Here is a 16,661-nt window from a genome sequence, read left to right as displayed (position 1 = left end):
ATTTCTTTCCCTTCTGTTGTTTTACTATTGAAAATTAGTAGATATTACTTAGTTAGTTTGGCACACTGCCAAATAACCTGTTACACTATCCAACATTTGCAATTTATTTCTAATAAAAATTAAGTCAGGTTGGACTAAACAGAAACACATATATAATTTGATTTGTTTTGTTTTCTAGACAAACTTGTAAAATCTGGCTTACATAGTTGCAGAACTTTACTGTAGCAAACTTGTTCTGCTAAAGAGGAGCTTCTGAGACACACACCAAAGGAGTTATAAAGAGGATGCCATTTACCTCCGAGAGAGGCAACTGTAAGCCAAAACCCCTGAACAGCACAACTACGATCCCTCCCCATTATCTATGTTGGATAGTGATGAGGAGAGCTGCAGGCCAAAAACATTTGGAGGGCCACAGGCTTTCCGACCCTTCCTTATCCCTTGGACACAGTAAATTCTGCTTAGGCACCTTCTGAAATTCTACCTAGCATTGGCCCTAAATGTTGCTTGAATGACATGGAATGTCATCCTCAAGTCTACTACATGGGGCTACAAGTTTCCTAACAAGTTCTCTTCTTTTTTAAAAAAATCACTAGATAGTATAGGACACAAATACCTAGTTCACTATTTTTAGACACTCTTAAGCAGTCAAAGCGAGAGAATTTTTGCGGCACACCTAGAAGCCCAAATGATTTTGGGGACCCGCAATTACTTCAGATGGATGAGATGGCATTTTCAGTTGAAACAAATATTGTCCTATACCTATACTTATCTTTTTTGCTTCTTAATGGTATTTAAAAACAAATTTCAAAGCTGCTTACAAAAAGAATTAAAAAGCCAACAAGAAGATTACACAGAGATATATACTCACAATTATATCATGAAGTTGCCTCATAGCTGGGAAAAAGTCAAATGAAATTAATATGTTTTCAAGGAACACTTAAAACATGCCAACATCATTGCCTGATGTACCTCAGAGGAGAGCTCATTCCACAGGGCAGGGAAAGGTCATCTCCTTGTTGTCACCAGTGAAAACCTCCTAGGTATGGCATGGACAACAGGTCCTTCCAATGAAGATTGTAATTGCCTGGGATTTTGGTACCTTGGGGAATACTGGTCCTGAGTGGTATAGGGCTTTGTATTATAATATTACATGTGCCATAAATAAAGTTTGGTAGCAGACTGTCAGCTGGTGCAGATCCTTCAGCAGAGGCATAATGAATGCACAATAAGACAGTCCAGTCAGTAACCTTGTCACTGAGTTTTGTGCAATCTGCAGCTTCCAAACCCAGCACATTACAGTAATCCAATTTCAAAGTGATCCATCTGTGGATCATCGTAGCTAAGCTATCCCTGCCCAAGAAGTGGTGCAGCAAGTACAGTGGCCTCTTACAGTAGGTATTCCTAGACACAGTGATCACTTGAGCCTCCAACAGGAGTAGTGGTTCTAGAAGTACCATCAAACTGCAGACCTCTTGCTTCAAAGGAGTACAACTCCATCCAGTGCTGGAAAGTCCTCTAATTCCAGAACCACTCTGATTTAGCTTATATTAGTTTTAGTTGGGAGCAAGGAAGGCTGCAAAGAGTTAATAAATATTATATATTTATATATACACCACAAGGTACACAGAAAACAGTGCTCCCTGCCCAGAAATATTTTAATGTGAAAGTTCAAAAGGTAACTTTGGCCCCAGCTTCTGAATCTTAAAACAAGAGGTAGAAGACAGTTTAAGCCTTTGATAATTGGTAGGACTGCTTTTTTCAAATGCATGTTGTTCGGGGAGCAGAATGCTTGATAAAGAATGCTCCATCCTGAAACAGTTCATTCCACCCAACAGCTCAGAAAAAGGAGGCTACAGGACAGAAGCAAGCAATATTTAACTGCCTTCTAGCAACTGAAAGCCAAGAGGTGGTACATATGAGGACTCTTTTATGTTGAGCTTCTTGAATCTTCTCAATCTGCTTGAGCTTCTGTGGGCATAATCATGATCATACAAGACACAAACCGCAAATCTGAAAGAAGAAAGCCAGTTGGGGTATTCAGGGACTAATCCATCTTGCCAGTCAGTCACCCACTCACCCAAACAAGTACCAGTTCCCACTACCTACACAGTTTAGATGGATGATTCTGTATAAAGAAGTTGTCCAGCTGCATGGAAAGTTGGGGAGCACCAAGGTCCAAGGATCCTTTGACTGTTCATTCCTGCTTGGGCATCACATGTGAACCACCTCTAACTCATCCTCTGACACTGATAAGCAATGGTAAGACAGGAAGCTTCAGATTGGGCCAGGGACCAAATCTCAAAAATATATTCGATTCTAGGGGACTCCAATAGACAATGTAAGCAGCCTTCTCCGTCATGCTAACTGAAGTATACTGGAAGTTGTAAATCAGCACATCTGAAGGGCACAAGGTTAGACAAGACTACTGTAAAGCAATATTATGCCAGGTGTCAATCCCTCTCCACTGACGAAATGAGGCCCCCACTTTGCATTTGGGACTAGGAGCCAGGGCTTCCAGATAGGACAAAACCCCAGAACCTTCTTTAAACATTAATCATTGGCCAAGAAAGCAGATAAGGCTTTTGTACATTATTTTTACACAGTTAACCTGGCAGATAAATCCATACCTATTTCTTATTATTCTTAAATGACAAAGAATTAAACATGGCAAAACAAAACAGAACAGAACCAAAACCAAAATCCTAACACACCACAAGAGACATTCTTGCTCTGGTGGGAGGAAAGACCAAAACACAACAGATTGGAAACATAAAATTAATTGGATATACCAGGAGAGAAAAGGAGCTCTGTGTGATCCAAACAGGTTTTCAAAAGAAAGCAAGGGGAATAAGTCCATGCAGAGAAAAGCACTATTACTACTCGACCATTTTTTTTTTAACAGCAAAGCTCTTGCACCCCATTTTAGTTATAGTCCCAAGAGCCAGGTGTGAATTCAGTCTTTTCCTTGAATAAAAGACATGCAGGGCACTTGCATAATACCTAACTCTGTTCTTAAATACTCAGCCATTATCTTATTATCATGCCCAACGTTACTTATTCAGAAGATACATTCCCCTTGGGATCAAAGTTACACAACCTGTCATTTCTCTCTCTCCATTGCATTTCCTCTGCAGGAACTCCTAGTTTTCTCCCTGTCCCCCTCCCTTGGGCTTTACTCTCACTCCATCTGCTAAAATGATCAGCAAACCAAAGTTAATGCTGACATTTAAGGAGTGTTGTCACCAGGCTTTAAAGCTACAACCCAAATGAGATTAGCCAGGAGGGAGGAGGCTGCGGGTGCACATGAACTGACATCTGAGTCACTGGTTTAGGTTTTGTTGTCTGCAGACTCAGGAAAAATGGCTCCCATTTATAACATCAGTGGCTGCAAGCAAGGTATTTTTGCAAGCTGGTCCAGAAATCTACAAGTGATAAGGCTGCACTGAAAATGCCATGCAGCAAAACATACGAAGAAGGCTAGGTGTGTGATGTTGGTTAAAGCTCTAACATACCATAAAGGCCTAACCTGTTTTGTGAACCCTTGACCTGTCACATAATGCCTGTGTTTTCATTCAGGTATAAAAGGAAGAGTCTCTTCTGTGCTACATACAGGAGGATCAGGCACTCTGCCTTGTCCAGAAAGATCTTCAGGAACCCATATTTTATCACAGGACTCAGACCTGAAGGTAAATGGCTTCTTCTACTACAAATAAGATTATGCAGCAACCCAAAGTGTGGTTAGATGCAGCATTGTTCTTTGCAATGCTTCATAAAAGATACCAACGCTATGCTTCAGTGATCCAAGAGATCTGGAAATGATCAGCAGTCCTACGCAACATCCACCCTCCATCTCATTCAGCTGTGTGGGCTGCATGCATCAGAATCCATTCCAAACTGACTGCATATGTATCTATGCACATGTGTGAGAGGAAAAACATCTTACCAAAAAAAAGAAAAAGAAAAGAAAAGAAATAGTTGTCACCAGCCTAACTGTAAAAGGCATTCTTCATGAGCAACCCTTTCAGAAATTTCAATCCACAGATCTGTTAGCAGATACACAAATATATACCAGTATCCAACAGCCAAGCCGCAACTTGTCTCCTCCATTCCTCCCTGTCATTTTTTGTTACTGAACAGCCAAAGAAAAGGCCAGGAATGGAACAGATGGGTGAAGTCAAGCAGGGAGACAGAGAGTTAACAAGCCAGAAAACAAAGGGAATGCATCCCCTGCCCTGTGAGGGAGGGGCATGCAAGCAGGAACTGCCCCGACAGATACCACATTTCCCAGCATGCCCTGCTGCCTCTGGCTCATTTCTCTTCTCCAAGGCACTCTGAGTAGATAGCAGACAAGAACACTTCTCCCTGCCAAGACGTTTCAATTCTATCCTGAAGCAACTTCTGTTAATGTCCTCCCCAGAGTCCAATGTGGCACCAACGTTCAGAAGCCACACCTTTCCCCCTCCCACCCACCAGCATCCATTCACCAGTGCTGTTGAACACAGGCTCCCAAACCAAACACTCTTCACCATAGAAAGCAAAGTCTCCACATTCCAGACATGTGTTTACAAAAGCCATTGAATTACAGAAGCACGGAATGCAAGAGAGGCTTATAGGATGTCTAGTCCAGTACACCCTGTCTCTTGACAGCCTGATCTTCAGCACTCTTTCCAATGTAAGATTTGCTAAGCAACAACGGCATGGCCTCTTTCAGGTTATGTCACCCTAGTCAGATTTAACTAGGCTGGAACTCCGAGAACCCAGACTGAATAAATCCACAGAGCAATTGGCACTTGCAGAAATAGCTGGTTCCTTTCCCTTATCTGCTTTCGTATAACATTGTGATGGAATATAAGCTCATGCATTCAATGAAATCCATTTCACTTGACATTTGTCAGAAGAAAAAAGTGAAAAAAAAAACCTCAGAGGAAGGATACAAATGGACAGCAAGAAGAACAATGGGACCTGATCCATATCACTCCTTTTCAGTCATCCCATGATGAGATCAGGATGAATCTGGGTAATGGAAAGGGACACTCCAGCTCAGTCACTGATTTTTGAAGGTTTCCAAAATCATGGTTGCCCAGGAAGCCAGTGTCTGCCATCAGGCAAATACTTCCCCAAACGCATAACAGGATGGCTGAAACAAAGGCCCCCTAAGGGTCTTGCTTAAATAAGAAATCAACACTCTAAACAAAATTATGCACTTTGCAGTGTAAAGCTATGAGCCAAAGGTCTTCAGCCTCTGCCTATATGATCTTTTCTCAGTTGACATGGAATAAGATTATATTGTTAATTTATAATATTTTAATTGATTTATTTGTGAGCCGCCCCGAGGCTTCGGCGAATGGGGCGGCGTAGAAATAAATAAATAAATAAATAAATAAATAAATAAATAAATAAATAAATAAATCCTGCATGGCATATTGCACCCTTACTTCATCTCTGCATACAATATGGAAGTGCTCACAGGATGCCTGTTGACCACATCTTGGACACAATCATGTCCGTGCAGTGCAGCACTTGCACACATGGTGCTGGTGACAACCATCTGGTCTTACATCCTACATATCAAAGTTCCAAGTTAATTCTTATTGCCTATGTTCTTGCTCCCCATATTGAGCTCCATTTTCTGGAACTGCTGAAAAACAAGCTGAAATATGTAGCTCACAGCAATGCTGAGCTTGTAAAAAAATGTCAGTGAAGTGTTCGCTGCGACCCTACCCGCTGAGTCTTTTAAATAACTATAAATGATACACTACTGAACACTGCAAAGGCAGGAGTAGCCTAGTTGGTTCACAACAGCCTGTCAAAGAACTGTTTAGAGTGTTTAAAACAGAGGGTGGAGTGTTTAAAAATCAGAGGTGGATGAAACATAGGTGATAAAAGCAGCAAGGCCCGCAGTGAATATGCTGTGGCTGCAGGTCAACTTTGCTGAAGAAATGGCTTGTTTCTGAAAAAGAAGTGGTCATTTCTGAAAAAAACAAGTTCAGTTTGATTCAGCAGGCAGACTGTTGCTCTGGATCTGGATTCAACTTTTTTGCTTCTTTAAATACTCACATCCTATTTTATGTGAGTGTAGCAGCAATCCTTACAAAGATATAATATTGAAGCTATTATTTTTCTCAAAAAGCAGATAAAGCTATTATTCTGGAAAACTCTGCTTAAGATGCCACACCAAAGTCATTTTCAGAAGACCAGTTAAAAGAACAGCTCTTTGCACACATGCTCCTGAGCAAGGGGGCAACCACAGATATGACTCAGTTATTGCTCAACAGAAACTGTTCAGCCTTGAAACTTACCAGCTATGTCTCAGTCAAACCATTTCCAGACTGACCTACACCAGTGTTGTACAAGGATAAAAATGAGATAATACTGTGTTAATGTGCCCTGAGATCTTGAAAGCAGGGAGGGATACCAATGAAATTGCTAGGGTAGCAAAAGGCATGCAGGCTTAGGCTTCTAAGATGGAATAAGCAGAAATCCAACCGGAGGCTAGAGCCTCTGTCAAGTAGCAACCACAATTTTTAAAATAAAGAGTCAAAGGAAACAGTGACATAACAGGGAAAGAAGAGTTTTTAGCAGATGCATATAGTTCTCAGCGCCCAACAGGGGAAGACACTCAAACACTATTCACACTCAACCATCAGAATGTTTCGATATTTTGTATATTCTTGTTTTAACTGTATGCTAGTCACTTTGCTTTTTAATAAGTGTGTGTGTGGGGAGAATATAAACATTTAAAACCAATAAAACAAGCACTGTGAGGTATAGTCAAGATTTAACAGGAATTGTTGTTGGGTGAGAGAGCAAACATTCATACAAACTTGATATAAACATATATGAATGACCAACAAAGTTGAATTTTAGCAGCACATCCTAATTTTTAGCTAATCTTTATTGCCTTTTAAAAATGCTTTCTCATGTAACACTTTGAAGATTCTCTGAGGTGGAAAAGTGGCTTATGAAAAATCTATTATTAGAAAATAAGCAATTTAGAGTGAATGTTTAGAAAGAAAAAAATCCTATGGCTCCCAGCATCCCCCTGCTACATCCCAACAGCCAGTATAGCTGGCTGGAGTATGCTGGGAGTTGTAAGGGGTGGGTTTGTTTGTTTTTTAAGTCTAAACATGCATAGGATTGCATTCTTACACAGGAAATCTAGGACAGGACTGCTGAGAAAGGAATAACCCCAAGACACTGTATGGAAGAGACTGAAGCTGGAAAACATTGAAATTGGTAAATCTTGTATCAGTGCCAGAACAGTAAGCCAGAGATGGAGATTGCAATGTGATACCTTGCTGGATGTGAGGAAAGCCAACTACAATGCAAAGGAGGCAGTGTACTCAGAGATATCATGTTACAGATCTCTCAGGGTACAGCTCTTTTCAGTGTAGCACTGGAAGCAAAGGCACACCTAGAACACTTAATTTGCTTCTGGGAACATCATTAAGTGAATGAAATAGAAGAAACAAAACAGTGTCTGGTTATGAGAAGAGATCTATGGACATTTAAAGGATGGACTATTTGTTTTGAAAAGGAAAGGGAAGTCAAAGCAGTGAAAGACACATCATTTAAATAAACTGTCTTCAAAGGCAAGACTGCTCTCTCAACACTCCCTAATCTGTAGGCCATTCCCCTTCCCAATCACAATAATACAGAAGAAAGCATGCAGTGTACTTTTAAATTCTAACTGCCCTTCAAGACCTTTGGATGGCAGTCAGAGCTACATAGGAGATACATAATCTCCCATCTCAGCATACAATCAAGTTGTTATGGAAAGTCTTGCCCCTTCACATGCTCACCCACCTCCATAAGTCTGCTTCTCTACCCTGCCTAGACACAAGAATGTGCCAACCAGAGTTCCTAGGCTGTCTGCAGTCAGAAGTTTTCACAATCTTACTCCTTGCTGTTGTTACGCACTGGCAATTGTCTTGGTGCTCTTACTCCTCACCTCCTCATGACCCTTGTTGTAAATCACAGCCTCATAAGTATTTTTTTATATCAGGGATTACCAACTTTTGTTTCATAGGCAGTGCTCAAGGGCTCAGAAATGCATTGGTTACTCAAAGAAACTCACCTGAGAACAGTGAGCTCCATTACAAAACTGCCACAAGTTACAGAAAGGGCTTCAAAATTACAGAGTGTATGCACTCAGACATATTGTTACATATGAGCCCAATTCTGGATGCCTCTACCCTAGGAACAGGGTCCTTCCTCTAAGAAGTCTCCAAGTTATGGAATATTCCCATAAGAAGAATGCTAAATCCATATTAGCTTTATTGGGCCAACTCAAGTAAAGCTTTATTTACAAATAGCTTTATTGGGCCAAATCAGAGGTCAAAGTATTGTGCAAGCTTTTAAAGTCTTCAAACTCATAATGTGCAAGATGGTACACTCATGCTGGGTATCGTAATCTAACACATGTCCCTCTATTTCTTAGGCCTAGCTAAAACCATTTTATTTTTCCTTTGCCCTTCACCAAGTAATAAACCTTTGTCATTTGCTCCTTGATTATCTTGCTGCTGCTTTTTTCTGTTTCTCTTTTGTGTTGGTTAATTATTTTATTTTGAATAGTAACCTGCCTTGAAGACTCTGCAGTGGAAAGCCTACATATAAAGGTTTACCATAATCATAAGCATCACATACCTGATATATTCTACTGAGAGAGAAAAAAACATGATTAAGTAGTGTGAGATTTATAACCATTTGAAACAGTCCCCTTATGAATATAGTTGTAGGCAAACCTGATTATACCCTTTAGGAATATAGTAACAGCTAGAAGGGGGCCAGCTGAAAATCCTTTAGATGAAAGACCTGGTTGGCCATCCCTGTATAAGTTGCTTCTATTTGAAAGAGCTGTTTTTCCTCTGATCTGCTCTGGTCTCTGCCACCTCAAAACAAGTTAACAGGACATTACATGGCTGAAGAAAGCACAGAGTAACTTAGGAGTTTTTGCTTGTCCCAAGGTACTACTGTTGCACAATCATCTCAGATGCTAAAACGTAGAAGATGCATTCCTACAAAGAGAAACTCACCCAAATAAATGTCTCCAAAGGATCCGCTACCAATTTTTCGACCCAGCCGATACTTGTTCCCCACTCGAAGCTCCATGATTCAGTTGCTCTGGGAATAAGCAGAAGACATGCACAGTAAAGTTAGAAAAGACAACTTAAGCCAGTATATACCATATGAAGATGCAATATTTATTCCTAGACACTCTAAGAAAGGGTTTGATTCCCAGATTCAGTGCATCTTGCATTGATACAGTAAAATCTGGGCTCCATTTTCTGTCAACCCCAAGATGAACCCCTAACATTCAACTTAGCTAACAGTACCCTGGTATTTCTTTAATAGGGTGGTTAAAATATTTGTGATGATTCAGGAGAACAGTACCACCACACAGGTCACCTGAGTTAACTTTAAATACAAATCCATCTTCAGTGGCACACAGACTCAGAAGCAAATCTCACTGAAATCAATGAAAGACTTAAAAATTAACATATTTAGGATCAGAATATTCACTTGAGAAAAAACAGAAGAGAACCGAATGGTAGAAGAAACTAACCCACTTCAGAAATTAGCCCAATTCAGAATTTACACCAGGCACCAATTCCTGATTTCAAATTGAATCAGAGGGGAGCAAAAGGAAGAAATAGGGACTAGCTCTCTAAATTCCTATTCCCTAATAGCATTACTAGTCTACTAAGCAGGTTCCTGCTATGCTTGCTCTCCATACAAATGTATGAGGCAGATTTCTCCATTACATTTTTCACAACATTCACTGCTAGTTCTTGGGCTCAAGTCACATTTGTATGCCTCTAAAATTGGACAGTAGACCCACTGTATCTTTCCGCAAAGTATATTCGTTAGCGTGTGATCCAGCCAAACCTGAGCCTTAGCACCTTTGGTTTCTATGGTGGATGCAATACCTTTGCAAAGCCTTTGCCAAAACAAATTCTGGACACTCGCCAACAATATGCCCCTGGATGGGAACCATCTTGTGTTTTCTCCCTGTTCAAATGAGATATCTGTCTAAAGAAGGGGAGGAGAGACCAATGCTCCTTTTAGAGGATATTGCCATATGGTTAATTTATGTAGTGCATGTTTATTAATACTTTCCCTTTGCAGGCTTTGCTCTCATGGGGTGGGCTGCATGGAAGAACAGGCTAAGATTAAAGAGGATTCTCTGGCTCAGTGGGACACATGAGCTATAGCCATGAGTTACTAGAATAAGACCTGTAACTGGTGCCCTCGTCACATCCAATGCATGCTCGCCACATTAATAATCAATGTATAGAGAGAAAAAGGTAAGTTCCAAACATATTTGTATGCTCCTTCTATGCTTTAACAAATTATCATAAACCCTACCATGCATGGTTCCAGGCATACAAAACACACCAGGACACAGGAGCTACTGCCACAACATGCCTCCAATATCTTCAAGTTTACTTATCGGTAAGGACTACAAAATCACCCCTTTGCATTTTAAAATTCAATCTAAATGCACAATGGAAGTAGAACCCCAGAAAAAAGAAGCAGAATATGTATTTGAGGGAAAGGATTTCCACACACACCCATAATCTGGTGACACAACTGCACATACAAGTATTCTGCCAAGATTCTATGTTCCTATAGATACTATATAATTAGCGGAATAAGAACTGGAAAGAGACAATGCCTTTTAGAAGAGACTCTGGAGATACTCAGTCTCTGAAAGTTAGGAGTTTTTTTAGGTTTCTCTGCCAGCTTGGCTCAACCACATGATCCAGGCTTGCAGCATGAAGCAGGGCTCAGTATCTGAGGGGATACTCATCTCTAGCAGCAGATCCTAGTTCAGGTCACTAGTGGACAACATTTCCACTGATTTTTCCGCTAGCTGTGACATTTCAACTTCCAGCAAAACCTCTTGGTGCTGGGGTATCCCCACACAGCTTTACAATAATACTTCCAACTCCCAGCCCTCCAAATCAAAAAAAAAATTAAAAGCATTTTTCCAGATCATAGAAGCAAGAGAACAACAAGTTTTTAAAAAGAAACAAAACTAGGCACAGAAACAAAGAACAAGACTGCATGAAGCAAAAGCTTTGGGCAGAGGGATAACCAAAGGCAGCAACACCAGTCCATGCCAATGGCTACAGGCAGCTGGTCGCCTTAGGAAAAGCTTCTAGGTGTCTAAAGAAGTGTGTGTGTATGGGGTGGGGGAATAAAAGACTACCTTATCCTACCTCCACCATGACCACATTAGTCTCCAATTTCTCTTTTTAAATAGAGCTAGCTTTTGTGTGCCTTCCCCAAACTAGACCCAGAGCCTAACCCTAGGCAGACAAGATGCCAACCAACAATTCCCTTTGCTAGGGCTCCCACACATGGGCCTAACACACACATTCTGCATGAGTGGATGCTTATAATATATTAATATCCTCCTCTCTGATACACACACACACATGCTCACAATAACTCTAGAAAGTTACAACCCAGCCAGCACCATACATTCACACACACAACTCAAACCTACTGTACCTTATGAAAAATGTACAATCACATTATATAAACATGCATACAGGCACATACACAGTAGCCTCTACATATCTGGTCTGCAGCACTACAAGATAACACCCACACACACACACACAAGAGAATCACCTGGAAGAATGACTGTAAATTAGAGAACTTCCATACTAGGAAGTATGATTTACTAGGAATGGAGAAAGTACCCAGGGCTACCATAGGCCAGATTATCTGAGATCTGACCAGATAGGTAATAGATGCTTCTAGGTTGGAGGAATAAAAGGAAGGGAATACTTCATATTAGCTTCAAATTCTGGGGTGGGGCGAGGAAGGGAAAAAGAGGAAAGATAAATAAGATCTGTTTTTCTAAAAGCACTGTGCCAAAACTGGGTTATTTCCTTCCTGTTTCCCCTCACTTGCCCCCCCCCCCCACTTTTCCCTTGGAACCAAGAGAAGGAAAGAAGGCAAAGAAGGGAGATCAGCCACATAACAAACGCAGACATTAGAAAGATATGAAATGTTGATAAGGTCATCTCATCATTCAGCCACTGGCAGAACTTAAAATTAAATCACCCTCACACAATGCTATGGACCTCTTTAACAAGCAAAAAAAAAATCACGGTTAAAAAAATATGTAGACAGCTGAGTATCAGAAATACGGAAAAACTTATTTTCTAGATAGCACCATGATAAAAAAGCTCGAGGATGGTACAAAGAAGCAACATTTTAGAAGAAATGTGAAGGGAGGAGGAAAGGAAGAGACTTAGCTCCCTTTCACCCTCCCTCCCCACACTTCCAATACCCGGTGCACAAAAGAAGGTAGAGTGATTTACAATAACATTCTCCTCTCTGCTCTCCAATACACACCCTATTTGTCCAAGATTAACACTTTTCGAAATATAATCCTGCTCACTATTGGTCCTCCCTGCCCCAGGAAAAACAAAAACAAAGCGGGCTGGGGGTTGAAGCGACGGAAGGGGGGCAGAAAGAGAGACACCCGTTACTCAGTGTTGATTGTTTGGGAATCATGCACGGATATTCATTATTGGACGCGGAAAGAAAGAAAGCAGTGATCATTTCGGGGGGCCCCGCGGGAAAGACCCCCCAAACACACACGCACACACTAAATTAGACATAATGGCGATCTCGGCCCCCTACCCTCAATAAGTCAAGTAAAAAGAAAAATAGTAACAGAAGCCTTTTTACATGTAGGCAAGAAAGGGGGAGACATACGGAAGGGGACGTGAGAAGGGTAAATATCGCAGAAGTCCCCAAATACGTCCCTCTGAAATCCAGGCGCGGAGGAGGGGGCGCCTACACGATCCTTTGTCTCCATCAGAAATAAAACAAAACAAGTCTCTCGTCGTCCCCCCTTTCTTGGCCTGTCACATAATTCCAGCGCCCTCCCCCCGACCCGAGTGCGTGTCTGTGCGCGAGAGAGCGAGCGCCTCTTCCCTCGCCCCCCCCCGCCTTATCCTCCTCTCTCAGCAAAAAAACAAAGAGACGGAGGGGCCGCCTTTCCCCCTGGATTTGCACCCCAAAACCTGCCCAGATCCCCCCAATATTTACCCGGCCTGGAAGGAGCCCGCCTGGCGCTGCTGCTCGCGGGGCTGTCAGGGAAGACAGACGCTGGGAAGGCAAGGATGACAGAGGATTAGGAAAGGCGGCGGGTCGCCCTAGCCAGCTCCGAGCGCCGCCGCCGCCGCCGCCGCTTCCTCCTTCTCTGCGCTCTGCCTGCTCAACTGCCTCCCTCCTTCCCCGTCAGCCTCTGTGCGTGAGTGTACAGCCGAGACTCGCGCGCGCGCACACGCGCCCTCTCATTGAGTTTCCATTGAGCCTCCGAGCCCAACCCACTGATGTCATCCTACAAAGCCCTGGGCCCTCCCTCGAAGGTTTAAAGGGACAGGTGCCTTGTTTTTGTTCCTGCCCAAGTTCGCCTTCGCCAGCGGAAAACCCGTTAAAGACACGCACCCGCGCCCTGGAAAAGCACCATCCTCATCAATCCCTTGCATCCCTCCAGAAAAGGAAAAGGAGAAGAAAGGGGCGGGGGGAGGAAAGGTCTGCCAACACAATATTGTAAACACAATCGCCTACCTAGTTCATATCTGCACCGCACTACCAAAACGACTGAATCCCGGTAGAAGTGCAGAGAAGGGATTGAAGGGATCCCTGCCTTGGAAGGATGTGTGAGAAGGTAGGTCACGTTCCCATTGTTCGTCTAAGGACGCCAGAGGCTGCGAGACTGAGCGCGCTTTCTTGAAAATAAACTCACTGAACTCGGTGCGACTCGGAGTGGACAAGTAAAGGAACGCTACTGTGCAGCCCCCAGTCACGGAAGTAAATCCATAGTTTGTGGATACCCAGCTCAGAGCAATTCTGGGTCAGAAACTTCAGGCAAAGTGTGGTGGTTTAGGCACAATCCTGTGTGTGCTTAGCAAAAAGTCTTATAACTCGAAGCACAGCTAACTGGGGCATGCTGGGAGTTATTTTTCTGGCTAAACATGTATAGGATTGCTCCTTTATATTCTTTAAGACTGTCCTATGAAATGAACTCGTTTAACAGTGGAGTCCTACATTCTTGTTAGTAAATTCCACTGAATCTTACTACATGTATTAACAGGTACCCCACTAACTGTACTCAAAATTTAAAGATGCATATTTGCAACTTTGTATTTGTAAAGTTGCAAAATAACTGTAATAGTTTTACAATTATAATTTCTTAGCAACATTAATTTGCTTTTATTATCTTGGGCCCTGCACCAATGCTTCAAACCCTAATCCCAAATTTTTGCTGTTGGGTATAGACACATCTCTGGCATAAAAAGTGAGGTGAGATTATCATAGTGGTGTTCTGGTTCAAATGCTGTACAATTAACTAGAAATCTGTGCCTGTCTTCTCAAAAGCAACTTCCACTGACCTCAATTTCAAGTGATTGTGTACAAGATCAAGTTGCATAATTCAGATGACCAGTTTTGGGGCCCATCCATTACAGCAAGGATACATTGCTGGAGGTTAGGGAGGACCTCCGCCTTCCCACTTCCACTAATGTTTCTTCCTAAGGGTTTCCAGAAGATCATTCCTTATGTATCAAACATATCATTTCCTAACATTCCTGTTGTAAACCTCAGCAAGCACACTTACTTGGAGGGGGGACCCATTGCAATCAATAGAACTTCAAGGAATCATGCACAGAATTGCACTGTGAGTTTATAATGAAGACCCAGCTTAAAAGTCTAATGCAAAAGAAAAATTTAAGGACATCAAGTTGCACCTGTGTCACCAGAACTGTCTGTGAAATGACTTTTTCCTTCCTCCATTTGCAAATGCTAATCATTTTTAGCACAGGCCTATGTATGCCCACAAATAGATGGGGAAGAAATGGAAGTAGTGACAGATTTTATTTTCCTGGGCTCCAAGATCACCGCAGATGGGGACTGCAGCCAAGAAATTAAAAGACACTTGCTCCTGGGGAGGAAAGCTATGTCAAATCTAGATAGCATACTAAAAAGCAGAGACATCACCCTTCCAACAAAAGTGTGTCTAGTCAAGGCTATGGTTTTCCCAGTTGCAATGTTGGCTGTGAAAGCTGGACCATAAGGAAGGCTGAGTGCCGAAGAATTGAGGCCTTTGAATTGTGGTGCTGGCAGAGACTCCTGAGAGTCCCTTGGACAGCAAGGCGATCAAACTGGTCAGTCCTAGAGGAGATCAACCCTGACTGCTCTTTAGAAGGCCAGATCCTGAACTGAAACTCAAATACTTTGGCCACCTAATGAGAAGGAAGGACTCCCTGGAGAAGAGCCTAATGCTGGGAACAATAGATGGCAAAAGAAGAAGGGGAGGGCAGAGGAGGTGGTGGCTAGATGGAGTCACTGAAGCAGTTGGTGTGTGCTGGAGTGGACTCTGGGGGATGGTGGAGGACAGGAAGGCCTGGAGGAATGTTGTCCATGGGGTCGCGATGGGTCGGACACGACTTTGCGACAACAACAACAACAACAATGTATGCCCACAAGGGTTGGGATTTCAGTTGGAACTTCATTACAAGGCTTTGCTCCTGTAGAGGTCCACCATGCCTAATGCATAACAGACAACAGGGTAGTGCCTATGGCACGGCCCTGTGGTGTAATGAAGTTTCCTTTGTGTGCATAATGCAAGAGTGGAGCCTGGGGGCCAGATTTGACACCCCCCAGGGCAACAGTTTTGGCCCTCCAGTATTTTCTAAATGGCCCTATGCTCTTTTTGCTGCCACTATTAGCCATCTCCCGGTTATGACTCCCCGCCACCTTTTCTTTTTTGTTTAAGTTTTCATGCCTCTCCAAAGACTTAGTTACTGGCAGCAAAGTCTTTACACTGTAAGATGTTAATGTTCTTTGTATTTTGGTCCTATATCTTTTGCCTCTGGTCCTGCCCGCTTTGCTTTTGGCCTTGCCCACCACTGCAGTGCAGCCCCCACAACTCCTCCAAAATAGAATTTGGCTCTCAGACTGAAAGAAATTCCCCACCACAGTAGAATATGAAGGGGGCATGGGCCATCAACTGAAGCCGATGGACAGTATATTCAAGACAGACAAAAGGAAGTGTTCATTCATTTATGGAAGTTGCTGCCTTGAGGTATGGTCATAGGCACTAATTAAATGGCTTTAATGAGGAATTAAGAACATTTGTTGAAGTTAAGCTTAAAAGTGCCTAAACTCAGACTTCCCCAAATAGCTGCCCTCCAGATACTGGTATCAGTCTACAACTCCTGTAATCTACAACTCTACAACTCCCCAAAGAGGTCCGCCTGGCACCGTCGTTACTGGTTTTTCGGCGCCAGGTAAAGACCTTTTTATTTAAACATCATTTCAATTGTTAAAACATATGATCTGGCCGGGGCAACTTCTTCTTCCTTCTCTTTCTCCTCCTATATTTTTATTTTATACTGATAATTTTAATTTTGTATTTGTAAATCAATATATTTTTTTGTATTTTTATATTTAATGGTAATTTATTATGTACTATTGTATTTCAATGTATTTTATCATGTTGTAAGCCGCCCCGAGGTTTCGGCAAGGGGCGGCATAGAAATGTTATAATCATCATCATCATCATCATCATCATCATCATCATCATCTCTGGAAGGCACCCACTTGGGGAAGGTTGAGTCTTCTGATGC

At 42.3% G+C, this 16,661-nt stretch overlaps 1 protein-coding gene across 3 annotated transcripts in view; it reads right to left on the bottom strand.

Annotated features, from left to right (window-relative positions):
• CSNK1E (casein kinase 1 epsilon) overlaps positions 1-13,683 on the bottom strand; it is a 41,620-nt gene extending 27,937 nt beyond the window's left edge. Inside the window, exons 1-2 of one of the 3 annotated variants that reach the window (XM_044441054.1) lie at positions 13,603-13,683; positions 9,036-9,123 (exon numbers count right to left, since the gene is read on the bottom strand). In XM_044441054.1, coding sequence (XP_044296989.1) covers positions 9,036-9,111 — 76 coding nt within the window. In that variant the 5' untranslated portion in view covers positions 9,112-9,123; positions 13,603-13,683. Of the gene's footprint in view, positions 1-9,035; positions 9,124-13,077; positions 13,247-13,602 lie in introns of those variants that run through there. The other 2 variants (XM_044441055.1, XM_044441053.1) reach the window with 2 other exon arrangements.
• Positions 13,684-16,661: the final 2,978 nt, after the last annotated feature.

Source organism: Varanus komodoensis, unplaced genomic scaffold (genome assembly GCF_004798865.1).
Source record: "Varanus komodoensis strain SLA01 unplaced genomic scaffold, ASM479886v1 scaffold39, whole genome shotgun sequence".
NCBI lineage: Eukaryota > Metazoa > Chordata > Lepidosauria > Squamata > Varanidae > Varanus > Varanus komodoensis.
This window is presented reverse-complemented; position numbering and strand designations above follow the sequence as displayed.